General features: G+C 52.8%; 1 protein-coding gene and 1 long non-coding RNA gene across 2 annotated transcripts in view; one reads left to right on the top strand and one right to left on the bottom strand.

The window, feature by feature from the left end:
• Flt4 (fms related receptor tyrosine kinase 4) overlaps positions 1–26,338 on the bottom strand; it is a 41,114-nt gene that overhangs the window by 11,841 nt on the left and 2,935 nt on the right. The window contains exons 2-23 of the mRNA XM_032913942.1: positions 14,219–14,315; positions 13,480–13,724; positions 13,122–13,234; positions 12,869–13,031; positions 12,536–12,675; positions 12,092–12,260; positions 11,699–11,816; positions 8,778–8,932; positions 8,523–8,685; positions 7,225–7,351; positions 6,111–6,219; positions 4,975–5,337; positions 4,527–4,673; positions 4,301–4,432; positions 4,046–4,152; positions 3,607–3,742; positions 3,017–3,121; positions 2,574–2,687; positions 2,287–2,375; positions 2,006–2,156; positions 1,492–1,586; positions 973–1,095 (exon numbers count right to left, since the gene is read on the bottom strand). Of these exons, the coding sequence (XP_032769833.1) occupies positions 973–1,095; positions 1,492–1,586; positions 2,006–2,156; positions 2,287–2,375; positions 2,574–2,687; positions 3,017–3,121; positions 3,607–3,742; positions 4,046–4,152; positions 4,301–4,432; positions 4,527–4,673; positions 4,975–5,337; positions 6,111–6,219; positions 7,225–7,351; positions 8,523–8,685; positions 8,778–8,932; positions 11,699–11,816; positions 12,092–12,260; positions 12,536–12,675; positions 12,869–13,031; positions 13,122–13,234; positions 13,480–13,724; positions 14,219–14,315 (3,161 nt within the window). The remainder of the gene's footprint in view (positions 1–972; positions 1,096–1,491; positions 1,587–2,005; positions 2,157–2,286; positions 2,376–2,573; positions 2,688–3,016; positions 3,122–3,606; positions 3,743–4,045; positions 4,153–4,300; positions 4,433–4,526; positions 4,674–4,974; positions 5,338–6,110; positions 6,220–7,224; positions 7,352–8,522; positions 8,686–8,777; positions 8,933–11,698; positions 11,817–12,091; positions 12,261–12,535; positions 12,676–12,868; positions 13,032–13,121; positions 13,235–13,479; positions 13,725–14,218; positions 14,316–26,338) is intronic.
• On the top strand, positions 6,215–7,682 carry LOC116910112. The gene is made up of 3 exons (XR_004389135.1): positions 6,215–6,313; positions 7,245–7,358; positions 7,546–7,682. It is a non-coding gene; the product is annotated as an uncharacterized LOC116910112 (long non-coding RNA).

Raw genomic sequence — 26,338 nt, 5'->3', positions numbered from 1 at the left:
CAACAGCTTTCCATAGGGTGGCCACTCTGGGTCAAGTGGTCATTACATTGCCCTGGGCGCACTCTGATTATTTCTCTCTCCAGCCATCTTCCTTCCTCTCCCTGGCACAAGCCCTTACTGAGCTCTGGTCAATCATGCAAGCGCCCTTCTATGAGCCCTCTGAACAGCCCTGACACTGTCAGTGGAGGATTACCTAGAATAGGCTAACTGAGATGGGAAGACCCAGCCTAATGTGGGCGGTCCTACTCCATGTATCCCAAGCTGAACAGAAGGGGAAAAAGAAGAAAGAGAAGCCAGGCAGACATTGAGAAATGGAAGCCAAGCTGAGCTGTCACTCATCTCCATCTCCTTCCTGACTGACACCCTATGTGATGGTTTGTGTATGCTCGGCCCAGGGAGTGGCACTATTACGAAGTGTAGCCTTGTTGGTTTAGGTGTGTCACTGTGGGTGTGGGCTTTAATACCCTTGTCCTAGCTGCCTGGAAGTCAGTATTCTGCCAGCAACCTCCAGATGAAAATGTAGACCTTTCAGCTCCTCCTGCACCATGCCTGCCTGGACACTGCCGTGTTCCTGCTTTGATGATAACGAACTGAACCTCTGAACCTGTAAGCCAGCCCCCAGTCAAATGTTGTCTTTATATGAGTTGCCTTGGTCATGGTGTCTGCTCACAGCAGTAAACCCTAACTCAGACACCCTATGAGCTGCGCCCTCCTGTTATGGGCACTATGCCATCTATGCTATGGTGTACTCTATATGTTGATTCGGTCTGGTCTTTCACCACAGCAATAAGACATGTAACCGGCACACTTGCTGAGCTCCTAAGAACAGTGGGTCCCCCGGCAGCTGGGCATGTGTCCTGGCAGGCCAGAGGTTCTTGTCACCTTGAGCCAGTGCTGCCCAGAGGACAGTTGGCCTGTGGTTTCACTTTCCCCGTCCATCCCAGTCCCCTGCACCGCATAGCCTGCACTCACGCTGCCCTTTCGGACATAGTCAGGGTCTTTGTAGATGTCCCGAGCGAGGCCAAAGTCACAGATCTTCACTATGTCACTTTCTGACAGTAAAATGTTCCGAGCAGCCAGGTCTCTGTGAATGCACTAGGGGCAGAGGGAGGAAGGGAGTAGTAATGAGTTTAGCTTCAACCCCCAGGGTGACATTAGCCTAGAGCTCCGAGGTTCCTTAGAATATACCCTCCTATGCCTCCTGCATCTTGCTCCTTTGGAGAGAGATTAGTAGATTAATGGAGGAGGACATAGGAAATTGAAGACAGTGCCACGAGTTAGGGACCCAGCCAGGGTAATTCGATGGCCACTGCTTAGTGTGGAGATGTGAGGCAGGGAATTCCTCACTTTGGGCTGGGCTTCTTCCAAAATAGGACAAATTTGAATCGGTACTAAGGCCACTGTAGAATAAAAGTATGACTGGGCGTATCTATGGCAAGGGATGTGTATCCTTCTCCTCTGAAAAGGACCTGGTAGGGTCAAGGGACCTACCTTGCGGGAAGCCAGGAACTCCATTCCCCGGGCCACTTGGAAACTGTAGCAGACAAGGTCCTCCATGGTCAGCGGGCTCAACCACAGGTCCTCAGCTGCGCAGAAGGAGGGAAGCCCAGGAGGCGTCTCTGTTAGAGCTCATCTTCTGTCTCAGCTCCAAATTTTAACATTTGTGAACCCAGCCCTGACCACAGTTTTCCTGGCCAGGCTCCTGAAACTCCAGACACTATGCGCCCTCGTTATACCTGTCACCCTTATGCTCCCCGGGGCACCCACTTTTGCATCTGCTGTCTGTCTCTGTACCCCCTCTCTGACCCAATCTGCAATCCATTGCTGTTTATCCTGTGATACCCGAGATAAATTTCATTTCCTGCCCCTGGGATGTCTTTCTCTTCTGAAGCAGAGAGCGTTACCATTCTCTCATAGAAGCCCTGGCACCGAGGGTGCAGGCTACGTTATCCCTGGGTAAAGCGAATAGAGAGACTTTACTGGCAAGCGGAAGCCATTCTCTTACCTTCTTGGACAAGTGGGGCTCGCCGTGCACTTCCTTTGCCCATCAGGAACCTTGTAAACAGGGCTCTGTCTGTGCTTCCAAGTCTCCTCCTATCAGCCTTGGCGCCTTCTACCATCGCCCGGAAGCGCCTGCGTTGCTCGGGAGACTTCTCCTGCCAAAGCAAAGTGAGGAGCTGGCCCAGGGTGGCTACCTTAGAGGCATCTTAGGTCTTCATCCCAGCCAACCTGGAGTCCACCCGTTCTTTAACTGGACTCCTGCAACAGGCTGGGGTACCCACTTACTGCGTAGGGGTCGAACATCTCCCGCTTGACACGCAAGAAGTTGGAGAGGTTGCCGTATTTGCAAAACTCCACGATCACCATGAGAGGGCCTAGGGCACCACGGAGCTGAAGTTAGGCACTCAATGATGCCAGCTGCGTTAGGCAAGGCGCACCCGCTTGGTCTATCCTTCCTGCTCTCAGCTAGGCTCCAATGCAGGTCCCCAGTATCCACACAGCTCCTCCCACCCGTAGTGAGAGTGCCAACGCCCACTGCCCAGTCCTTTCCTCTGGTCATCTCATTTCCATACCGTTGGGCTTGGTGCACGCCCCTAGGAGGTTAACCACATTGAGGTGGTTACCGATGTGAATTAGGATCTTGAGCTCGGACATCAGGGCACGGTGTTCGCTGGCAGTAGCGCCCTCTGGAGGAGACAGAGAGGCATAGCACAATGCCAAATCAGCCCTGGTATTTTTCCCAATCTGCTCAACCCGCCTGAGACACTGATTTAGCAAAGGCATGCTTAAACCCTGTGCTGGGAATACAGGCTGCGCTGAGTCTCTAGCGCGTGCTGCTAACCCTGCAGAGGCAGAGGGTTCAGGTAGAGGTTTGGGTCTGATTTCCTAATCCCTTCTGTTCAACCTTGGCGGGGATTGTATCTCTGAGTGTTTCCCTTCTTGCTCTTGCGTCAGGCACGCAGAGCTCATGACCCGCCCCTAGCTGCACAGCGCCTTCTACCCGTGAGCCCCATACCTTTCAGCATCTTCACCGCCACGGTATCACAGCTGCTGCCTTTATTGATGCCAAAGGCTGAGGCTTCCACCACCTTCCCAAAAGCCCCATGGCCTAGGACTCTCCCTGTGGAAGCAGGGGGCCAGTTCCAGGTGAGCTGTACGGGGTTTGGGGAGTGAGGATGGACAAAAGGTGGACAGCAGGGGTGACCTGTCCCAAGAGCTTGGGGCAGGAGGAAAATGGAAGGCTCTTCTGCCAAACAGGAAGGGGATAGGGAGTGGAGTCTTAGAGAGGGAAAGCTGGAGAACACAGAGGAGAGGCAGACAGGAAGACCCCCGCATCCTCTTCAGGCAGGTGGGACAGGTCCACCCTGCTCAGAGCAGCAGGAAATGACCTCGGGGGCCTGGGAACTGGGAGCCCTGGCTGTGGTTCTGGGGACTCTGACCCAGCTGGAACGGGTCAGGCCAGGTGGAGACCAGGAGGGCCATCCTGGCACAAGCTCTGAGAATGGAAGGATCTCTGTTACTTCAGCCTGCCTGACCCTGTGGCAGCTGAAGCTGTCTCTGCCAGGCAGTGAGTGCTGGGTGGGGCAAGCTGGGTGCTGGCCTCACCGAGGTGCAACCTTTCCCTGGGGAACTCCCACTGGCTGACGTCATAGGACAGGTATTCACACTGCTCCTCCAAAGGCACCTCCCCGGGGTCCATGATGATGGACAGGTAGCCCGTCTTGATGTCTGCATGGGCAGGCTGGGGGTGGAGGTGGAGACAACTCATTGATTTGGACAGATCACTGTGGCTTGGACATATTTTGCCTAGGACAAATAGCCCTTGCTTCTGGGTTGTCAGTCAAGGAGGGGGTGGGGACAGGCCAACAGACAACTTCTGCTCCACTTGGAGCCAAACATGGGAGAATAGGAGAATTCTTAGGGCAGGAAGCTGATAAGTGAACCACGATGGGAATCTTAAGGGTTTCCCGGGTTGAAAGGGAATGGGGATACAGGAAGGTCGATTCAGCACTGGAGAGGACCTCTGCGTGGGGAGCACCCTCACCCTTTTCATGTTACAGAAGATGAGCAGGAGGAGGACCCAGAAGAAGACTGCGATGACGCCAGTGCCAATGAGTATCACAATCTCCATGCTGCCTTTATCTTCCGAGCCTGGGCGGGTAGATAGTGGGTACATGAGAGGGAAAATGTAGCCAACAGGAAGTGTCCCTCGTGCTTGGGAACTACTGTACTAAACGGCCACAGGAAAGCACCAATTGGGTGTGTGAGGCGGGTTGAACAGAGCCAGGCAGGGACACACCTTCTACGGCCACGCTGGCGGAGGAGTTTACGCAACCCTTGGCATTGCACACACTGCACAGGTAACGACCCGCGTCCTCCTCGCGCACGCGTTGGATGCTCAGCCTCTGATTGGAGTCTGCCAGGTCGATTCCTGCAAGAGGTAGAATGAAGGCTCCAGCACAGGTTGGTATAGGGATATCGGCCTTGCAGACCTCTGATCTATCACCTAAGGCAACCTTCCTTACCCGACTCTTTCTCCAGGAGCCTTTCATCTTTGTACCACACAATACTGGGCACGTGTGCTCCGGCTACCGGACATCGCATCTCCAGGGAGTCACTCACGTTCACCAGGAGGTCGGTCAAGTTCTGCGTGAGCCGAGGAGCTTCTAGGGCTGGGGCAGGGGTAGAGAAGAAACTTAATGAAGGCGCAGAAACCAAGAGGGTACCTCGGGATGGGGCAGTGAGGGGCTTTAAGTAGGGATAGGAGTAGTGGTGGGTCCAAGGGTGACGTGGCGATGAAGGATCAGGGACTGAGCATGCGAAGGACTTCTACGGCTAAACTGGGCCTTAGGGGGTGCTTCTGAAGACCCAGGCTTGGGATTCAACCACTCAGGGCTGTGCTGGACTGGGTGCAAGGTTACAAAGGCTGAGAAACCTGACCCCGCCCTCTCCGGCTTGCCACGCCCATCTCACCCTGTACGGACAGGTATTTCTTGTGGCAGTGCTTGTCTTGGTTGCGCCTATCTTGCACCTCACACACGTAGTCACCCTCGTCCTCGGGCGCCACTCGGGGGATATTCAAGCTGAGGGTGGCGTGGCGGGCCCCAGGCTCCGCCTCCTCTAGGTTGGCCTCTAGGGGCGTGGCAAACAGGTGCACGTTCTTGCAGTCGAGCAGTAGGGGGTTCCCTTGAGCGTCGTGCAGCGTGGAGAGGTTGAGCCGGTACCAGCGCAGATGCTCATACGTGTAGTTGTCCGCCCGGCAGCTGAGGCGCACGGACTGGCCTTCTAAGGGATCCTCGGAAGGCTCTGATTCGATACTGAAGCCGTCAGGGATGGCTAAGAAGGGGAGAGGAAACCGAATGACACTGTCTCCATGTTTACTGCCGCAGTGTGGGTCTCCCTCTCCATCACTCAGTTCTTAATCAAGGGTGTACATAGCATGTAGCCAGGTTTTCACGTTGTCTACTATCCACCCCCTCTCCTGTTTCTTCCTCTCCCTGATCTAAGGAGCCAACACGTCTTGGAAGCTAGTCTCATCCCTGGGCTTTAGGCTCCTCCTGTATTGCTAGCTTTCACATACTCCTGGTTATGCCAGAAACAGGGAACTGTCCATACACTTCCTGCAGCCCAGGTCCTGGAGCTCTTATCACCAGACCGAGGGGGGTCCTTGTTCTCTTTAGCTACTGACCACACCCTGACCCTGGCGTTTCCTTGCAATGATTTAATTAGCTTTTGCCAGCGCCATTCTCACGATTTCCACCTGCTCCTTCAGGTGACGTCATCCATAGTCCTGGACCCAGTAGGTGTCTCCTCCTGTGACACCTGGCTTTCTAGAGGTCACTAACCCATTTGGAAATCGGAGTAAATGATTGGAATTTCTCTCCACTGCAACATGCCCACAGGAACCACAGGACTTTAGAGAATGGGTGTCAGTCTATAGGCTAAGAATCCTTAAATATATCTCTTCCACTTTATGTTTAGGTGGTGAGGCGGTGGTAGCTCCATGGGCTGGATGCTTCCATGGTCACTAGAAACCCAGTGAGCTCATTGCTGGAACCCAGGCCTGCCTAGGTGAGGTGGTACTCTCTGGGGACAGTTTGGTTACTCACTGGTCACATAGAAGTAGATGAGCCGCTCGTCCTGGCCCACTTTGTTGAAGACCACGCATTTGTACATGGCTGACACATTGGCATCCTGAATCACCAGCTTGCTCACCGTCTACCCAGAACAGAAGCATAAGGCGCCATTGTATACCTGGACCCTCCTCCTCTCCAGAGAGGCTATTGTGCTCATCAGTAAGGGGGAAACGGAGGTTTGTGCTGGCAGTGACCGAAGTCTACAGACTGTCCAGAACAACGAGGCAAGGCCTTTGGCAGGAGAGAGGCAGCACCCAGGAAAAGTCAAGAAACAGTGTGTAGACAGCTGGCTTAGGTAGTGGCTGGGGCTGGAAAGTGCCCATAGGCAGGACCAGGGGGACTTATCTGTGCCATGTTGAAGGGTCAGAAGCCAGTTTGGCAACTGGGCCTGTCTAAGCAAGGGTTAAAAGTCAGACTGCAATGAGTCACACCAGGGCCAGCTACTTCTGAATTGTGGCTTAAGGTCAGTGGCTGGTCACTGTTCAAGGTCTCTGTGATGTGCCCACGTCAGTCTGAAGGCGTATAACACTTCTTCAAGGTCCAGGGGAGTGGAGGAGGTGTATGTATGTGTACAGAGGTATCCCAAGATTCTAGAGAAATCCTGCTCTCAGGGACTAGCAAGTTTGAAGAATCGGGGAGGAGAGAGGTCCACAGGCCTTGCCTATCATCCAAAGACCCCCCCACCCCCATCCCAAGCTGGGCACTTCCTGGCCGGGCCTGGAACAGGAAGAGGCTCTGGAGGTGTGTAGGAAAACAGGAAGTGACTGTAGGAAGTGGGTGCCTTTGTTCAGTCCCCCTCCCCCTCCTGGTCAGCGGCTCACCAGCCTTCTATGGAGACCGGGTCAGCCCCCAGCCCCATCCCCTCCAAGCCTTGGGGCTTGCGGGCAGCTGGGTTCTCCTGGCTCTCAGCTTCCTTGTCTGAGAAGGCCTGGCTCGCAGGCAGGCAGGGGAGCTGAGATCCAGAGAGGGCAGGAAAGTCACCTGCCTGTCAGCTGTGGTTCTCTGAGCCCTGCAGGCAGGTGGAAACTCAATGCCAGCAAGAGGCAACTTGGCTGGACCTGGGTTTTCCTCTCCATATGACCCGTACCTTGTTCTTGCCCTCCACAGACTCGGTCCAGGTGTCCAGGCTCTCGATGGGGTTCACAGCGTCCTGAGTGGTCACCTCCTTCCAGTCTCGGCACTGTGGCATGCCATCCCGCTGCTGCCGCCTCCGGCTGCCAGGTGAAGAGGGACAAGGGCAGGTCAGGAATAAGGAAGGGAAGGCCTAGGCAGGGGCTAGGGGTTACACCTTGTTATCCTCAGACATCGTCTCACACCACAGTGGGTAAAGGACACCCCTCAGGCCTGGAAACAAGGACAATGAGGGCCCAGAACATTGTTGCAGCCCTGCAATCCTTCCTTCACACAGACACTGTTCTGTCCTATGTCTGCCATGTGTCCTGCCTGCAGAGTCCACGCTGGATGTCCTCACCCAACTTCCAGGAGGACCATAAGTCATCACTCTGCCCCATGAACACCATCCCAGTAGCGTTTCCCTCTCTTTCCTCCTGGGCATGCTCAGTGCTTCAGTCTTCTGCTGGCCTGGAGCTAGACAAGATCTTGTCTGCCCCTCTCTGAAGAGTGGGGAGGGGATATCCCAAGACTCGGTCATTTGGCCCAAAGCATAAGAATACTAGAAGGGGTAAACTAGGAGATACCATGTGAGCCGCAGGCCATGTGTTTCACAAGAATCCCTTAAGAGCCTTGAATGCTTCAGGCTGTCTCAGGCTCACAGGCTACTTCTCCTGAGCCTCCTCACTGATGGCTCTGGATCCACAACCCGTGGGCCAGCAGGTGGGGCTAGACTGCTTTCCTGCCTGGGTTCCTGGCTTCTGTTCATCTCCTAGCATGTGAACACAGAGTCTTTGACTGAAGGGCAAACCTGTCACTCTGCTGCTTGAATGCCCTCCACCAGGTTCCCTGATGCCTTCAGAGTTCGTGCTCATGGGAGACTTTCCCTCTCCCCTGTTCCCTGTGTGTCTAATTTGTCCCTATCTAAAATGTCCTTCCAGGTTCTTCTGTCTTTTTTTTTTTTTTGTTTCCTGGCTTTGGTTCACTATGCAGCCAAGGATGATCTTCAGTTCCTGATACCTTGCCTCTACCTCCCAAGTGTCGGCACATTGCCACCACACCTACCCAGCCCCACCAGTCATTTTGACATTGAGCTGGGTTCAGGGAGCGTGTCTCATCTGAGCAAGACTGTGTTGCTTACACCTTGAGCTTGGGAAATTTATCTCCCTTCCCTGGTCCTGTCTCCTCACCAGGATGTCTCCTCACATGAGATGCCATGATTGAGCTAAGCTCTTGTGTGGAGGGGGGAATGGGGTGAGGTGGGGACATACTCACAGACTGCGCTGGGCAAATGTCTTGCAGGGTGTCCAGGGCCTCCAGTGCCACTGAACACTGAGAGGTTGGGGTACCCCATAGGTGGTGCAGGTGAGGGTTTGGCGGCTGTGGCGGGAGTAGATGCTGGGTGAAGAAGCTTCCTTTTCATGGATGTGGGGCGGCACTGTGGCATAAAGCAAACAGCCAGTCGCTGGCTCCCACGGCCACCCTCCAGCCCCCGGGACCCATCCCTTCTCCCATCCTTCCAGGCTATACCATTCACCACCAGCTCCAGACTGATATTCTGCCTCAGACCAGCTGCAGAGTTCCACAGGGCGAGGGTGTAGACGCCTGCACTGGCCTCGGTCACCTCTTTGAGCACCAGAGCATGTGGATTGTGGCGCCCAGTCACTGCCTTTCTGTCCTTGTACCTGTTCGACAAGAACACATTTTGTTTGAGGATGTCATAATAAATCCTATATACTGTATGCTAATTCAAAATCAAGACAGCAAGACAAATTAAAACTACAAATACCCAATGCTCAAGTCCCTTCTATAAAGTAGCCTCTCTATATACTGTAAATCATCTTGATATCTGATACTCATATATCATATTTCATAAAAGGTTGTGATATTCACGTGCTCAGGGGCTATGATAAAACAAACAAACAAAAAAGGTCTAGATATATTTTAGAAGATATCCAAGGTTCACTGGCTTTGTGGCTGCAGACTGCACTAATATGAAGGTCACACATACTGCTGGAGGTGGGAAGAGAAGACCGTGTGGCCTCTCTTGATAGATCAGGCTAGAGCAAGAGGCCTCTCCTGTACTAGACCAAGAAGGGCAGCAGGAGTGTGGGATGGACAGAGTCCCTGGTCTGAGGAAAGACAGACTGGGATGACTTATGTGGCCAGCTCAGCAGTGCCACTGACCTTCAGGACCATCCTGAGATCTGCAGTGGCACTTCTGGACCCACTCCTAAATCCTTTGACACCCCCTACCAGTTTCTGCTTAAGGTAGCCATTCTCTCTTCTGTGAAGTTAGCCTAGGGACTAGGAAATCAGTTTCCCAGTTCATCCATGAAGCTCTTCCACACCTGCTGGGAGGGCTTCAGCATCAGAGACTGATTCTGACACCCTCAGTGGGCCCTGTCTGCTTCCTCACAGTGTATATGGATGAGGGGACGGCAGCAGCTGAGCACAGGGAGTGTTAATCGCCTGGTTCTCCGACAGCTGCCTCTGGAAGCTTCTGTGAGTTCTGCAGGGCTGAAGCCTTCACAGGGCTTCTGTCTTACTGTTACCCTAACTGGGGTGCTTTTTTCTGTAGATGACAACTTGCATGGCTCTCTCCTTCATGAGCTGGGGCTGGAGTATTGGCTCTTCAAAGAAGGTTGTCATCTGGCCCTGCCTGCCATGTTCCACTGCCTCCCTCCCTCTCTCCCTCCTCCCTCCCTCTCTCCTTCCCTGTCCCCTTCCCCCCTCCTTCCTTCCTATCAAACCCAAGACCCATACTCCTGTCTGTCACACTGGGTTTTATATAAGAATTTGTCCTCTTGAGGACAGGGACAACTCACTGCTGTATCCTGTTTACATAATACCCTACTGGGCATGTGTAGTCACTCTAGGCCTCTGCTGTAAGTGTAAGCAAATGCCTTATACCCTAGACTGTTTCTGTAGCCTGAGTCCTGGGCTTTGTGGCCCCTGTCCTCCGGATAGGCTAAGCCATGATTCCGTGGCCCTGAAAAGGGACACATCTTAGGTTAAAAACTCCCCTAAGCCTCAGTGTCTTTATTTGACAACTGGAACAATGTACTTGCAGGAATTGCAAAGGCTCACTGAAATACTGCCTGCACGTTTCTGGGCACACTGGGCCAAAGCCCCGGCTTGGCTGTCTGTCCACTAGACCTTCATCCATTCATTGATTTAGAGTAACCCCAACATGGTACCACTTAAACGGTGGTCGTCTGTGAGACTGTGATGAACACATGTACACTGGGACAGCTGCACACTCCTGAGAGGAAAGTGTTAGCTGAGTGGGAGAGAAAAGTCAGAGAAGGCAGATCGATTCCTGTGGGAAACCGCTGAGAGCAGGCTCAGTCCTGCTGGCCTCGGAGGTCAGGGGACTCTGTGACTCGAAGAGTTGTATTTGTGCTAGCTTCATCAGGGTCTCTTGGACCTTCCCTCTAGGACTCTGATACTATGCCATGTGGTGCTATATGGCTCAAAGCTATGGCCTTAGATGGAGGATTTGGGGAGCCATAGGCTTATAACTGGGACACCCTGAACCTTCCCAGAAACCAGCTTCCAGTCTATGGCCAGTGGGTCCTGGCTGAGGACCTTTGGCATCTCTGTTTGTCCCAGCACTGGAACCTTTTTTTCCCAAGTGTGAGGCACCTCGAGCTTGGAAGGGCAGGGCTACTCTGGGTTGACAGGAAGAGACAACACAGGAATTCCTGCCAGGGAACCTGGGGCTCAGATGGGAATGCTTGTCCCTCTTCTGGACCGTTTCCTTATCCGTAGACGGAAGCTGCAGTAGGATTGCATCAAGTAGGTAGCTCAGAGTGTAAGGGAGGATTGAGGCTTTGGACTCGCTTAGGAGGATATAGAAGGTATATCTTGAGGGTCCCCTCTGTGCCCTGGGCATATCCTGCAGGGAAGGTCCAGCTCTCAGTTCTCCTACAGGCCTCTCACTACCATACAGCTCAGAGCCAGGCTCCCTAATAATTTATCAGCCTTATGATATCTCAGATTTGTGGGTCCTCAGAGAAGAACTCTTATAAGAAGGGAGCCCAGGGAAGTAGCCACTGCAGAGTAGGCTCTGAGTTTGCTCCTTGTGTGGAGGCCCAGCTGGCAGAGCCTTGGAGAGTCTAAGGTGATGTAAGAAGCGGGTATATAAAACTCCACACTGCCTATCACACCCCATATACCAGACCTGGTGTTTAACCATTTTGAGGTTTAGCTGCTCCCGGGCCAAGCTTCTTATAGCTGAATAGGGTACTCATTCCCTTTAGGGGCTCTATCTAGTGAGGGTCCCACCTGAGTTTCAGGGTATGCAGGCCCTGATGGGCAGGGACAGATCCTCTTTTGAGATTCAGGGCCACTGATGTGATGGGGAAGGATATTGTCCCTTTCCTTCTTTGGTCAGTCGTTGTGTTAGGCCTGGCAGGGCAGCAAGGGGAGGGGGCCCAGGCTGTTACCATTGGAACTCCGGTGGGGGATACGCTGCAAGCTTCACGGGCAGCTTCACCATCTCGTCACCGGCTGTGGCCTCCAGGACAGGTCCTTTGAGCCACTCGACACTGATGAAGGGCTTTTCTGCCAAACAGGAGGCATGAGTGTAAACTTGGGGCTGACTATCCCCCAGGCCTTCCCAGCCTCTCCCCCTGCGGACTGGAGCTTGCCTTGCTGTCCAGCTGGTAGGAGCTGGGCAGGGCTTCCCCTCAGAGCCCTTCCTTCCTTTTGGCTGGCCCCTCCTCTGCTCAGGTGCATCGTGACCTCTGACTCACACCGCCTATGTTCTCCAGGTTCCATGATACTGGACCCATCCCATCCCATGCCGGGCACAATGGCCTCAGCCTCCCAGGTCATACCGTGCACAATGACCTCCGTGCTTTCCCGGAACCGCTGAATCCCATTGTTGGCCTCACACACATAGGGGCCCAGGTCGTGCTGGCTGACATTGTGGATGGTCAGGATGCTGGAGAGTTCCGTGTGGGTCTGCTGGGAACGCCGCTCAGGTACCCACTTAGCACGCTCTGCCTGCCGCACCCAGGGGAAGCCCAGGGTCAGCAGGCAGGCAGGTGCAGACCTAACCCAGCAAAGGCACACACCCCTGCCCAAACACAGGTAGCTCTGGATGCCGGGCTTCAGAGTTTGTTTTGGGATAGAAAACTTCCCCATCGATTCACTTGGGTTCCGGAGTCTGTATCTCCTCCCCCATAGAGGCACAGGTAGCATGAACACGGTGACTCCTAGGGGTGATACTGAGGACAGGGCTATGGGAATAAGGAACCTGGTAGAGCTGCCGATCTCACCTGCTTTCCTGGGTAATCCCAGTCGAAGGTGACACCAGAGTCAAACTCAGCCCATACTGTACAGTTCAAAACCAGCTTCTCTCCAACCAACAGCTCCAGTGACTTCTTGGGGTACAGCTGGATGTCATAGAGCTCATTGCCTGGTGACACACACAGTGTCACCTCCCACACTCCTCACAGGATAGTACACGCAGAGCAAGTGGGTGACAAGACCGTCTGTGATACTAATAACCCCATGACTGGGAAGTAGTAGGACAAGGCATTACGGTCTGCCCTGCTGCTCTTGGGGCACAGAGAGTGGTGCCTCAGTGAGATAGAACCAGCGCCCCCTACCTGTGATGTGCACGAGGAAGGGATTGGAAAGGAAGTCCTGGTCTCCCCAGGTGGTCTCGCACTGCAGGTACAGGGCGTCACGCAACAGTAGAGTGGGCACCCGCATGCCCCGGCGGTCGTCCCACAACACCTCCTGCCCATCAGGGTGCAGCACCGAACTTTGCTGGTGGGACATAGTGATGGTCAGCTACCTTTCCCAGGGATGGTGCAGGAGGGCGAGGTCCTGGGGTCAGGTGGGGGAAGAGAATAGTACCGAGCGCAGTGTGATGTTGAGCCCGGGAATGGACACCAAGCAGGGCACCCACATCGAGTCCTTCCTGTTGACCAGGAGCGTGTCAGGTTTGTTGATGAAAGGCTGTTCAAAGTCTGAGGGGTTGGAGTAGGGTTGGGTAAGGCAACAGCTCAGGGAGTGTCTGGCTAGGGCTGGGGGTGGGGGGAAGTATAAGGGAGCCCCGTGCGTGGGTCAGGGTGGTGAAGTTCTAGCGTCCTGCTTCTGTGTGGAAACAGGGTAAGGCCCCGTACTCACTCCTGCCAGCCTGGCGTCAGCAGGGTGGAAGTGGGGTGAAGGCCCCGGGTACTCCCTCCAGGACTCTGCCCAAGATAGGCCTCACCTCTTACAAACACATAGGTGCTGGCAGCTGTGGTGCCCTCAATCCGGGCCTTGATGTACTTGTAGTAGCAGTAATAGCTGCCCGTGTTGTTGGCGTGAGTCTGGGCCAGCGACAGCACCTTGCAGTAGGGCCTAGCTTCTGTGCCTTCACAGTCTTGCACAACCTGCGTGTCCTCGCTGTCCTTCCCACCTGTGGTCAGTACCTCTTGGGCCCCTGGCCAGGTCCACTCGAGGGGGTGCTGCCCCCTAGCCGAGAATAGGAGAAGTCAGGATCTCTCCTACTCAAGTTTTACCTAAGGCCACACTCTCCAAGGAGCCTCCCTCAAGGGCTAAGTGCTTCTTCACCCATGGTTATTTCATTCCAAGGAAGAGTAATCCAGGATTGGGGTACAGTGCCCAGATCCACTCCCCGAGCCCTTGACTCTCTGCCTGGTTCTTGGGGCTATGAATGGGCAGGTTGTAACATGGGCCTCAGTTAATAGCTGGTACTGTGAGGAGGCCCGGGGCTGGTGACAGGTGGCTGGGAATGGATGTAAGTGACTAGTAGAGGAGAAGGGAGGGCAAGGTGAGTTCAGGGTATCTGTCTGCACCTCTTCTGGGAGATCACACCCTAGGACTTCCACTCAGTGTCTAGGACTCTCTGTCCTGGGGAGGGGTGGCCTTCTGGTTCTTCAGCCAAGCACTTTTTGTCCTAGTTTTGGGCAGCCTTCATGAACCGCCAGGTGGGGAGGAGCCAGTACCTGCAGGATATGGATAGGGTGTCCCCGGTGTCAATGACATATGAATCCTCTGTGATGTTCAGGGTTGGAGGGGTCATGGAGTAGCCATTTGCCAGGCCTGAGATGAAAGACACAGTTACTAAGGAGCTATGCCATGGGGCCACGTGACAACTCCTGCACTGTCCAGGTACAGGTAGGCCTTCTGGGATGCTGCCTCAAGGCAGGGCCAGCCCAGTGGCTTTCAGTCTGCATAGTCTTGTTTCCCATCATGTTGCAGTTTGACTACAGCCTCAACCCGAAGGTCCCACAACAACTATCGATCTCCACCATAAATTGTTCCTTGCTCTGGCCAAGGCCATCAGTCCCCACCACCACCCTATCGCTGCCCACAGACTGAGCCCAATCCCAACTGACCATGACTGCTTGCCTGACCTCTGACCCTAAGAAAGCTGAGCTGCCGGCAGGAAGCAGGAAGAGGAGGAGCCTCCAGGTTTACTCCTATGGGATGGGAGTAGTGGGGGGCAGGGGAAATGATTTAGAGTGTGGCGTCCCCAGAGCTCTGCCTGAGATCCTGAATCCCACATTTACACCCGACGCTTACCATGGCTTCATATCTTAGGCCTATACTCTATCTTACCCTCTCGTAGGTCCCTGATGGTTCCTTTCTTTATAGTTTCTAGGCTTTGCAAATTTCTCTTCTCTCTGCCCAACTGTCTGAGCCTCCTTTGGGTTCTGCCTGCCTAGGTCTCTTCCACACCCTCAGGCCTTCTCATGGTGCCTCTCTGCTTTAGCTGGGGAACTCACCTTCAGCCTCCCATGACTAGGCTGATTAGGTGAAGGCCTTCTTCAGAGCTCTGTGGCTCAGATCATTCTGTACCTACCCTCCATTTCCCAGTAGGTGCATATACATAGGTGTATCTGCATGCGTGCACAAGGGCAAACACATCTATTTGTATCTCAGTGTGCAGACACGCATGCCTTTGAGTCATGGGTGCTGCTTTAACTGTGTGTACAAGTGTGCCTGGTTGTGAATCTCTGATCTGTTCTCAGTTGCACATGCATGCACTTGACTGAATGGAATCCTGATGGGGGGTCATGGGGGAGCATGGCCTAGGGGAGGTCTGGGCCTGGAGCTTTGGCAGATGCATCCTGCCAGGATCATCCTGAGACAACAGGAAGGGAGGACTGTGTGGCTGGAGGCCCAGGGCTGTGTCCTGTCCCTCCCCCCTAGTCCCTGTCCTCCTGGGGTGGTGGTCACAGACCACTCTCCTGCCCCTAGCCTCATTCAGTTCAGTCCTTGCCTTGTAGTCAGTAGGGGTAGAAGGGCAGAGCCTAGAGTACCCCACTATGCATGGTTCTATGCACCCTGATCACAAGCCACTCGACGGAGTGGTATGGTGCCAGGAAAATATACTCCACACACCACAGTCTCATTTTAGCACCATGCAGACAGCATGGTCATCAGTCAAATTTGTAACTATTTCCCCTCTTCTGTCCCTATCACCTCCCAGACAAACTTGTCTGGGACCTTATTAAATATCTAGTCCCATGGTTCAGTCAGTGAAACTGAGGCCTCAGCTGGACTGAGGTACTGGCCTATGGAGGTAGCTGTTGCCAAGGTCTCCCTTTTGTACTTAGGTCTTGATACCCAGGTCAGCAGCCTTGGCTGTGGTTCACAGCTTGCTCTGAGGTTCTGAGGTGAGAAGTGTCTGGACTCTGTAGACTGCTTTCTAATTGAGTGGTTGCCTGACCTCCTGGGTACGTCTGAGGAGTCTTCTACTGTTGGAGGAGAGAGCTTGTAGAAGGCTTAGCTTCAGGGGAGTCAGGGAAGGACTCCCAAAAGAGTCTCTGTGGAGCCAGCTTTGTTTTTTTCTAAGGCAGGGTTTCTCTGTGTAGCCCTGGGCATCCTGGAACTTGCTCCGTAGACCAGGCTGGTCTCAAACTCAAAGATCTACCTGCTTCTGCCTCCTGAGTGCTGGGATTAAAGGGGTGTGTCACCACTGCCAACCTCAGCTGTGGTAAGGAGTGTATCAGATTCAGCAGCAAAAAAGGCAATAATTGAATCTTTAGCCTTTGAAAAATGTGAATACTGAGTGCAAGGAAGTAATCAGACCACCGAGGGCCAGGTCAGCATCAGTAGATGAGTGGATTTGATATACAGCTGTTGGATCTTGCTTGCCTGATATGACTATGATAGGAGAAGCTGCCACTAGACACCTAGAGTTTTCATTGTGGTGAACAGGTTCATCTCAGATATAACTACGAGAAAAACCAAAGTAATACCAAAAGGGGAGGGGCTATGCCTCCTGCCCAATCTAGGTGTGAACTTGTATTCATATTAATCGAGTTGTGCTTTCTTTACACGGGCTTATTTGGGTTGGAGAGGTTACCCCAACAGGTAGACATCTGGGCAAACACGCAGGTGACCGAGTGGACAGTGGTCTACAATCTGAGCTGTGGAAGGAGGTGGTGTAAGGGGTCTGGGTCATGACCTGTGGGAGGTGAGGGTGAAGGCGGCATGTGGAGTATGAAGAGAACTACAATGGCCAGTGCCCATCTACCTCGGTCCCACCTAGGAGAGAGAGCCCTCCCCCAGCCATGTTGGGAGCGTACATCTGTGTGAACACCCCTGGCAACTGCCAGTTACAGAGCTGTGGAGGTTGGAAGCCCGGCTTTCTTTGGTAGCTTCTTTGCTTCTACCATAGAGCAGAGGGGCAGCCCACCTGCTGGCTGCTCCTTGTCCCTCTGGCTTTAGCTGCTAAGAGGCATAGGGCACCACAGCTAGTCTGTCCCCGCAGTCTGGGACACTCCCATTTCCTTCCCTTCTGGGGATATCCCTCTTTAGTCTAGTTCAATATTTCCCTTCCCCAGGGAGCAGTCACTATCACACAGGCTTCCGTCTGGCCCCTCTCAGAGCTCCCGTTGTTAATTAGCTTTAATTGTGACTTTCATTTTTTAAAACTCCGACTGGGAGATGCGCACAAGGATCCAGAAGATGGGAGTGGCTGGTGGATAACAGTGGGAGAGGACGAGACAGATGACGGACTGCCAGATGAATACATGGGATGGATGGGAGACTGATAGACGGATGAAGAACGGAGATTGATGGGTTGAATGGGTGGGTGAATGGTCCAGGGTGGGTAGACAGAGGAATGAAAGCAAACAAGCCTGTAGGAGCCCCATCCATACTGTATCCCCCGGAGTAGGAATTCATCCTGATTAAGACTATCCATCCTGTTTCCTCTTGCTTATATGAAACCTGACTGAGGACATGGCTTCCTTTGCTGGGTTCTCCAACCCACCCCATATCCCAGATGGAGAATGCCTTTTGGCCACTACCCCTCCCTGTAGCAACCCCTGGAGGCTCACGCTTTTGATGGCACCATGTTCTCCCCACTAAAGCTGTCATCAGTTTCTCGCCGGCTCACTTCCTTTCATTCTCTGCTGACTGCAGCGCCTGGCCCACCATCCTCCTCCCCACCCCAACTCATGCCATTCTCCATGACTTCAACATCCACAGGATGACTCCCCCTCCCTCAACTCTGAGTCCTCTCCTCCTCTCCCCCTCAGCCACGGACTTCCAAGGGCACAGCCTGGATGTGGTCACCACTTAAAATCGCACCATCCCCGGATGCCTGCTACTCCACGTTTCCTTCCTTTTCCTTTTTCCTTTCCTTCTTGCTCAGGTGTCCTTATCCGCCACTGATAAATTTGTCACCTTCATCAAAAATATCCATCACCCCATGTTTTCTCCTGGCTCTGCCCTTGTCCAGGTGCAGTGGAGACCCCACAGCCTGTCATCTGGATTGTCCTTTTGCCTATAATCCTCAGTTTCAGGATACCACATTCCAGAGAAGCTCAACCTTGCTTCACAAAGCCCTTCATACTGGCAGTGTCCCATTGGTTCTACTCCTTGCAGACTGAGTGGTCTTCGTTAATATGGTCTAGAATTTTCTTTTCTTCCTCCTCAACTCTCAGCATTCACAAGTAAAGCGTGAGTGGGATGCTTTACTGCCCTTCACCTGAAGCCCAGGCCAGCCTCTCAGAAGGGCTTCTCCACCCCCTGCTCTCACAGCAAGCTCACTGCTGTGTCCCCAAACCCTAATGCCCTAGACTCAAATCTCACATAACTCATTTCTCTTCTAATTGCCATCTTCATACAAGAAACCCTCAAAGCAATTCTCTACTTGCTTCTGGCATCTATCTATCTATCTATCTATCTATCTATCTATCTATCTATCTATCTATCATCTATCTATCTAGTGCACCTCTGGAGTGGAGCCACACCACAGTGACCTCCATCCAGGATGTTTGCCACTCCTGTCTTCTTTATTCTCTTCCGCCTACTGCTGCCTGTTCCTTTTACTCTCCCTTGCCTATGCTCTCCCTTCTAAAGATCCTGATAATTAAAAAAAAACCTGTATCTTCAGCTCAGACCACCTCTCTCAACTCAGCTAAAGGAGTCCAGATGTGCAGTGGATTTAGCCCCACAAACACTCCAACTTCATGTTCCTCATCTAAAGCCTTACTTAGACTCCTTTATCCCCATCCAAGGCTTCTTCTTTTAGAGTCTCAGTGACTCCAAGTGGGAACAGCATGAACGGCTATTTCTTCTCTCTAGGACGTATACCATAATGTCTGGTGGGCCCAGTGCTTACCTCTAGGGTTCTACTACTTATGTTTGACCCCCCAAATGGTTTCTTGGGCAGGCTGTCTTCCTCAAGATTTCCTCCATACATTTGTTAGTAATATTAACACACACACACACACACACACACACACACACACACACACACACACACACAGAGTGAGAGGATGGAGAAACTGATCAGTGACTAAGAGAACACTGGCTACTCTTCCAGAAGACTAGGTTTGATTCCTAGCACCCACACGGCGGCTCACAACCACAACTCCAATTCCAGGAGATCTGATACGTTTTGACTTCTGTGGGCACCAGGCACGCAAGTGGTGGCCAGACACATGGAGGCAAAACATATGTAAATATAATATAGAATATACTTTATAATGTATACTTACGTCGTAGATATGTGATATGTATGTGTGTGTGTCTCACAGTGAAGTCATACTGAAGTCATGTGTACTTGAATATTTTTCTGTGACTTTGTACTGCCTTTCTGGGAAAATTCAAACTCCTGCTGGAGACCTGGTGTTCGCTCACTTTCGCACACACTCATGGCCCATTTCCACTTACACCCACATTCTTCAGCCACCTCATTGTTCAGCAGCAAGCGTGTCCTGCTCATTCCCAATGTAGGGCTATATCTGTCCTCAACGCAAGTTTTCTCTTCATGCACTGAGTATCTCTAGGTCACAGCTTAGACGTGACCTCCTCGCTCTTACGAAACCCAAGTTCCTTCTTCAGGCTCCATTTCGGCCTCATGCTTGCTACGAGGCAGGCATTGTAAATGTTTGTTTGTCCCTGCCTTCCATTGTCTTGCTCCATTAGCAATAAGTTTCAATGGGTAAGGACCAAATGATTTCTTTTTTCTATCCCACTCAATGCCTACTTAGGTCAGCACTTGGTAAGATAGATACATGCTGAATGACTAAATAGGTGGATGGGTGGAAGGGTGTGTGAATAACGGGACAGATGGATGGACAGGTAGGCTAAAGTAAGAGAGATGGGTGATTGTATGGTTGTAGACAGACACAGTTTGTTGTAGGAATAGATGTGTGTGGGTAAACTGATGAAGGTTAGACAGATGGACAGATGGATGAAAGGCAGTTGGAAGGGTGACTGGATGGGTGTGGACGGACGGATGGATGGATGGACAGATGGATGGATGGAATGATGGCTAAACAGGTTGAATTGTATTCATTTAGCCTGGAACTAAGTAAGACCTTGCTCCTTTGCAAAAGATGCTTCCCAGTTTGACGGGTCAGGAAAACCTTGAGATTACTCAGCACCTGGATCCATTTGGGCCAGAGGGCTGCTGTGTTCAGAGGCTCCGTGACCGCCCAACCCCCACATACAACCCTGCAAAGGGTGCATCCTTCCTGCCTGGCTGTTGTCTGTCTCTGCTGTCCTTCCTTTCCCGAAGCAGGAAGCACTGTCATCCTGGCCTCTGCTGCGCTCCCCCTGCCTTCCTGTTCCTGACTCGGGAATTGACTTCTTCCTCCCCTGGCCAGCAGAGCCCTGGCCCCCAAGGTTGTGGCAGAGCAGTAGAGGCGGGCACCAGGCTGGGGTCAGCAAGGCCAGAGCGCACACCTCCTCTGTGCTGTCAGCAGTCCTGGGGGCACCTTCCAGCCTTGAGTCATGGAGACCCTGATGTCAGGCTCAAGAGACTGCGTGTGGTGCAGCCAGTCCCAGGCAAAGCTGGCGTCTAGCTGTGAGCCAGGCAGATGGTATGGAAGGCTTCTGGCAGATGAGGGGCTGGGCATTGGTCAGGTCAACAGCATCCCACTTAGTCATCACAAGAGCCTCAGAGGGAGGGGAGGATCCTGAGTCCAGCCAGTATTGAGGAAACGGAGGCAGCAGGTAGCAGTTTTAGGGCAGCCCAAGTCTATCTGAGTCTAGATCCACCCCTGCTTTGGAGCCTAAGGCAGTGGGTAAAGATACTCAGGCCAGAAACTATTTTTCCCTTCCTTTGAAACCCTCATCTAAAGCCTTAGGGACCCCCTCAGATGGAAAAGCCTATGCAGGAAGCCATGTGTTCCTGAGCTGCAAGCTTCCTCCCTCACTCCTCTTCTGCTTCCTGCTCATCTATTTATTTAGCTCGATGGCCCAGTTTACAGCCAGCAAATCCCTTTAAAGCGGGAGCCAACCATTTCCCACTCCTTCCCTTTTCAGACAGGGATCCATGTAGCCACGCCTAGCCTTAAATTCTCCATCCTTTTGCTTCGGCATCCTGGGTGCTGGGATCACAGGCTCATACCCAGCAAAGACACAATTTCAAAAGCATCTGCCCGGAGAAACAGGGAAAACGCAATCTCACACAAGAGCGTCTGAGAGACAGTGAGGATTCATTCTCTACTGTGGATATCCCCAGACTGGGTGTGTCCCTTAGTCCCACCCAGGTGGGCCCATAGAAGGGATGGAAAGAAAATATGAAGGATATCTATAGGAAGAAATATAAGTCAAGGAAGTCTGGAACCAAGGGAAGGGACGGTCATCTCCTTGATAAATGTGCCTAGGAGCCATGCTAGAACTCCAGAGGGTAAAGTCTTGGTCTTCTTTGCAGGTAGGCTGGAGGTGTTTTGCGGGCTGCTACACAGGTTCTGGGATGGGCCAAGGCATGGCAGAGTGAGGTACCAACTGACCAGCACACCTTTGATACTCCTCCTCACTCTCATCCTAATGTCTCTTTGTCCCTTTCAGTCCCTTTCTGAGCACTTGTCTTAGTCCTCAATGCCCAGCAGCCTCCATGACCTTTAGCCCACTTCTAAGCACAGAAGGACATTGCTGCTTCAGGGCCCCGTCCCTGGCTCCCGTATGCTGTCTGGAGCTGAAGATAGCCTCATTCTGGCCCCATTTCCTGAAAGGTTGCATTTGTCCACAGTCTGGCTGAGCACATCAGGCTGGCCCATCCCTCGCCTGGCTTCAAGCAGTGTCTTCTGTCTGCCTTGTCTACACCTGGAGAATTACTGCAGCTCCCCTGAAAGTGAGGCTTAAATGACACCTGCAGCCCAGCCCGGACCTGCAGCTTAAGGACGGCTTGTGTCATGCGATGGTGCCTAGAGTTATGAGGTTAGCAGCTCACATCTAGGTCCCCAGCTCCCCAGGTCCAGGATGACTGAAATGGAATGGTATCAGGATCTCTGCCCCTGGGCTGACGTGAAAAACAGACTTGTCTGTGTCAGCGTGACATGAGCTCTCTAGGCATCGATGCCTAGGAGAACAAAGATGGCCAGGCTGCAGACTACAGGCAAACTGTGGTGGAACGTAAGGGGTCATAGCTGGCTGGGTAGAGCTCAGGTTCTAGGGTGTTGCTCTCAGGGGTGCCCCTGTGCACCCCCTAGTTACGGCCCTGTGCAGACACTTGGCAGGGAGATGGGGGGAATGTTCTGTCCTGGAGTGCTCCTGAGCTGACCGACATTCTGAGCTTTTGAGCTCAAGGGTCAAGTTGCTATCAGTGTCCCAGCTCCCACAGGAGCTGCCAGGGGTAGAAGGTGCTGCCCTGAGGGTATGCTTGGAGATGGTTCTTCTTCACCACAATGACCTGGACCAGATTTCCGTTCCTTTCTCTAAGCTCCACATTGTCCCCTTGTGAGGTGCAGACTCCTCCCAAGATTACTATGAGTGGCAGGCCACAAATACTGCGATGCGTTCCCAGAACCACTACAAGTTTAGAATACATAGGGACTGACTCATGGTTCCGACAGTCCTGCCGAGTGCCGCCCGACAGTCATTCTGGGTTGAGTCAGAGCATGCAGGGAGGGGGTTAGGGACAACCTTGCTCCATGGGGACCAGAGAGATTGTTTTTATGAACTGACCTGGGGTTTGCAGACCTAGTAGGAAACGACTGACCCACATGTAACTTTGAAAATCAGGTAGGTGGGAGAGAGAGAGAATGATGTGGGTAGTGAGGTCATAGAAAAAGGCCCAGGTCTCATCTCCTCTGGACAGTGGCATACCTTGGGGACTTTAACCCTGTTTTATGCTCCCTGATCCTCCTCAACTGCTCTCTTGCATTTCTGTCCTGGTGGGACCCCCCCAGCCCTCAGACTCAGGCCACGTCTCACATCAACAGGACAAACAGGAGCCTGGGAACATACAAATGTCCACTCATCTGATGAGCAAGAATTGAAAGCACGCACTTCCTCGGGTTGGCAAGGATGTGGAGAAGCAGCGGCTCACGCAGCAATAATAAAAAAACGTTCACACACTTTGACCCCCAAATTCTGCTTATACCAATACATCCTGTTACAACAATAAAAGCAAATGTGTAGTTAGCACTTTCTGTGCACCCGTGCGGCACCACACTGCTCACACACCCTTTTCCCATTGATAGGCTCGCCCTGCCAGTTAGGTACTGTTATTACCATTGTGGAGAGGGGAAACTGAGGCACTTGCCTGCAATTTCACAGCCTGTAACAGATCGCCTTTGGGGCCAGGGCTATGCCAACCTTCAGGGAGGTCAGTTTCCCTTGCACGCCTGCAGTTTATGAAAGAGAACCAGCTTTCTCCTGTCAACCTTGGCATCGCTGCTCATCCTCCTCCAGCTTAGGCTGCTGGCCCACACTCGTTCCACCACTTGTCAGTAACCACACTCATCTCCCACAGCCAATGGGTCTCTGTATCACACCCGTTCTCAGAGTTGGAATAGGCTTTGTAGACCGAGTAGGAGCTTGCTCACCCAGGAAGAAGGCAACAAGGATAGTGTGACAGGGACTCTAGGTCCAGTCCTCCTCTCCTTGTCACGTTCACACTGAATTTTGTACCCAGAGTTCAAATACTTTATATTCTCCCTTCCGCTAGGTCATCTGGACGAGCTCAGGGCACCAAGCCTGGACCAGCATCGTCCCATGTGCCCAGTGGCCAGGGGATCTTGCTGGAACTCAACCCCCCCTCTGGGTGAAATGACCTTGTGCCTCCCTACTGCTTGGGTGTAAAATGGGTGCTCATGGCTTCCCGGTCACCCCCACTATCCCTCTCTAGCCTTGCAGATGGTGTCTTCCCTGCATCATGTTCGTGTGACAGTCTCTTCATCTGCTCCGAGGTATTAACCCAGGGCCGCCTCCCCTCTGAGGCTTTCCTCACAGGACCCCCAGTCTCCCCTCATACTTGTTTGCAGCTTCTTGAGAAGTTTGATTTCTCAGACTAAAAAATTCCTTAGTTTAAGATTTAAATTCTTAGTTTAAGAACTTTCAATTTTTTTCCTTTCATTGTGGCAGCCTCAGAGCGTTCCTCTGGGACAAACTGGACTTTTCAAGTGATTAACCCCTGGCTGGCTTTGGGGAACAATACATAATCTGTAGGTATCTGCAGAGGGGAGGAAGTGGTACCTGGCTAAGTGAAGATGCTATTCACGGAGATGTGCACCTTAGGCCACTGTTTGGGACATGCTAGGGACATTAAGGTGACAATGTCTGATGGGTCAGACACTTAGAAGTCCACTTGCCCTCCTCTGCAATGCTGTCCTAACAGCCCCACTTGCCGTTTATCTCGTTGGTCTCCATGTCATCTTGGAACAGACACCTGTCCTTTTCTTGTTATAACCAGATCATCCTAGCATCTCTAGTGAGCCATTTTACCCTTTTGGCCTTAATTTCCAAATCTCCAAAATGGGCACAACGATGCCTACATCGCAAGGGTAAGCTCTCCATACTCTCTGATGTGAAGCAATTTGATGAATCATTCTATACTGAGGTATATAGCTCACTCCCAGACATGCCGTGTGTGTGTGTGTGTGTGTGTGTGTGTGTGTGTGTGTGTGTGTGTGTACTTAATGTGTGCTTTTGGGGATACGACTTAATATATATGAACCTCACATAGGAAAGCTTTGAACCTGGCACTCTGGGCTCATCCTAAGCCCTCCTGGAAGCCTGCAATCTGTACTCCTGGGCACACAAAGGATGGGAATGAGCCACACACCCTGGCGGACCCTTGTAATCTTCTAGGTGCCTATCTGAAGCAGCAAAGTGTCAATACTGGGTTAGGAATATAATGGGTGTAGGCTATGTGACTGCAGGGTTAGGGGGTACCCGTGAGACTAAGTGGATACAAGCTGGGAGTTGTGGGGCTAGGTGGATGCAGGCTGAGTATCTCTTAGGATACCCTTGGAATCCAGAAGGAAGGTTCTGCTCTACCAGCTCATGTTTGGCGGTTTCTGCCAGACTCAGATCTGTGAATCAGAGATGTGCCTTGAGGAATCATCCTGGCAAACTTCTGAAAGGTGCTGGACATCAAGAGTCAGGGACGAGGTCGGGAGCACAGGCTGCCTCTATACTCTGTTGGGCTGCTGGAGAGGATGGAGGGGGACTCTATCATGCACTGAATTCTCAGCACTGGGTTGGCTGTGGTTTCACCAGCTGTGCCAGCCAGTTGCCCTGGACACCCCTGGGGTTAGGGCTCTGCTCATCAGCTGGCAGAACGAGCCACTTTATCACACAGTCCAGCTGGCTCAGAGGTGGCCCCCCAGCGCTGCTAAATCGGGGCTACCAGCTCCTGCCTCAGGAAGAGGGAAATGCAGGCAGGATGTCCTCTTTCGTGGCCGACAAGTCCTTTCCCATGAACCCCTGCTGACCTTGCCGTCCACGTGGCAGGGGGCTCCCCCACTTGCCACCAGGACCTGTGCCTGTCCAGGGACAGACAGGGTGGCAGGCTGAAGAGCCAGGGCAGGGGGGCGTGACTGCTATTGGCACCGCCCAATGGGGGCAGGGCATGAGCTCTGAGCCTCTGAACCTCCTCCAGCAACGACTGCCCGCACCTTCCTGCTCCCAGACGTGTCCCCTCAGTGTGACCGGAAAACTGAGATCCCAGAGGAAGCCAGTGTCTGAAAAGGACCGAAACTCAGCAATCCCTGGCTCCGGCTGGGACACGCTGGCTGCTTCTCTATCAGAGACGTCCGGACAGAGTGCAAGAAGATCTTTGGGGACATCTCCCCACCCGCCTTTCACTCCCGTAGCTTCCCAAAAGCTGTGGGGTGAAGGCCAAGCCCTGGCGGAGAGACAACTGAGCGGTAGAGGAAAACACCAAACTTTAAACTAGACACAGAGAGCTTTCTCCTTCCCTCCTCTGTGGCTGCCCTTAGGTTCTCCCAACTTCGTTCCTTCCTCATTTGACCTGGCAGCATGAACTGGAATCGTCAAGAAAGTCTACTTGATGCTAACGTCTGGAGACCATGCTTTCTCCATACTACCTCCTCTTCCTGAGGTCCTCCCCAGGTGGATGACTTTATTGTCCACCTGTTTGCTTAAGCCAGAGTCCTGGGGGACAACCTCCCCCTTCCTACTTCCGAATGTCCAATTCACTTGGTCCTTGCTTCGTCAGGACAGTCATCTATGTCACTCCTGCCAGCTCTTCTGTCACTCCCTAGCCAACCACCCTTAAGATCTAGCTGGCCTCATCGGACCACTCACTTATCTCCATTGGGGCATTCCTCTCTGGACCTCATGTGAGGTGCTCCTCACCCTGCTCGGAATACCCTTTGCTGACGTTCTGTAGACCCCTCCTACAA

Source organism: Rattus rattus, chromosome 9 (genome assembly GCF_011064425.1).
Source record: "Rattus rattus isolate New Zealand chromosome 9, Rrattus_CSIRO_v1, whole genome shotgun sequence".
Lineage (NCBI taxonomy): Eukaryota > Metazoa > Chordata > Mammalia > Rodentia > Muridae > Rattus > Rattus rattus.
Note: the sequence above shows the minus strand (reverse complement) of the source record. Positions and strands in the feature narration are given on the sequence as shown.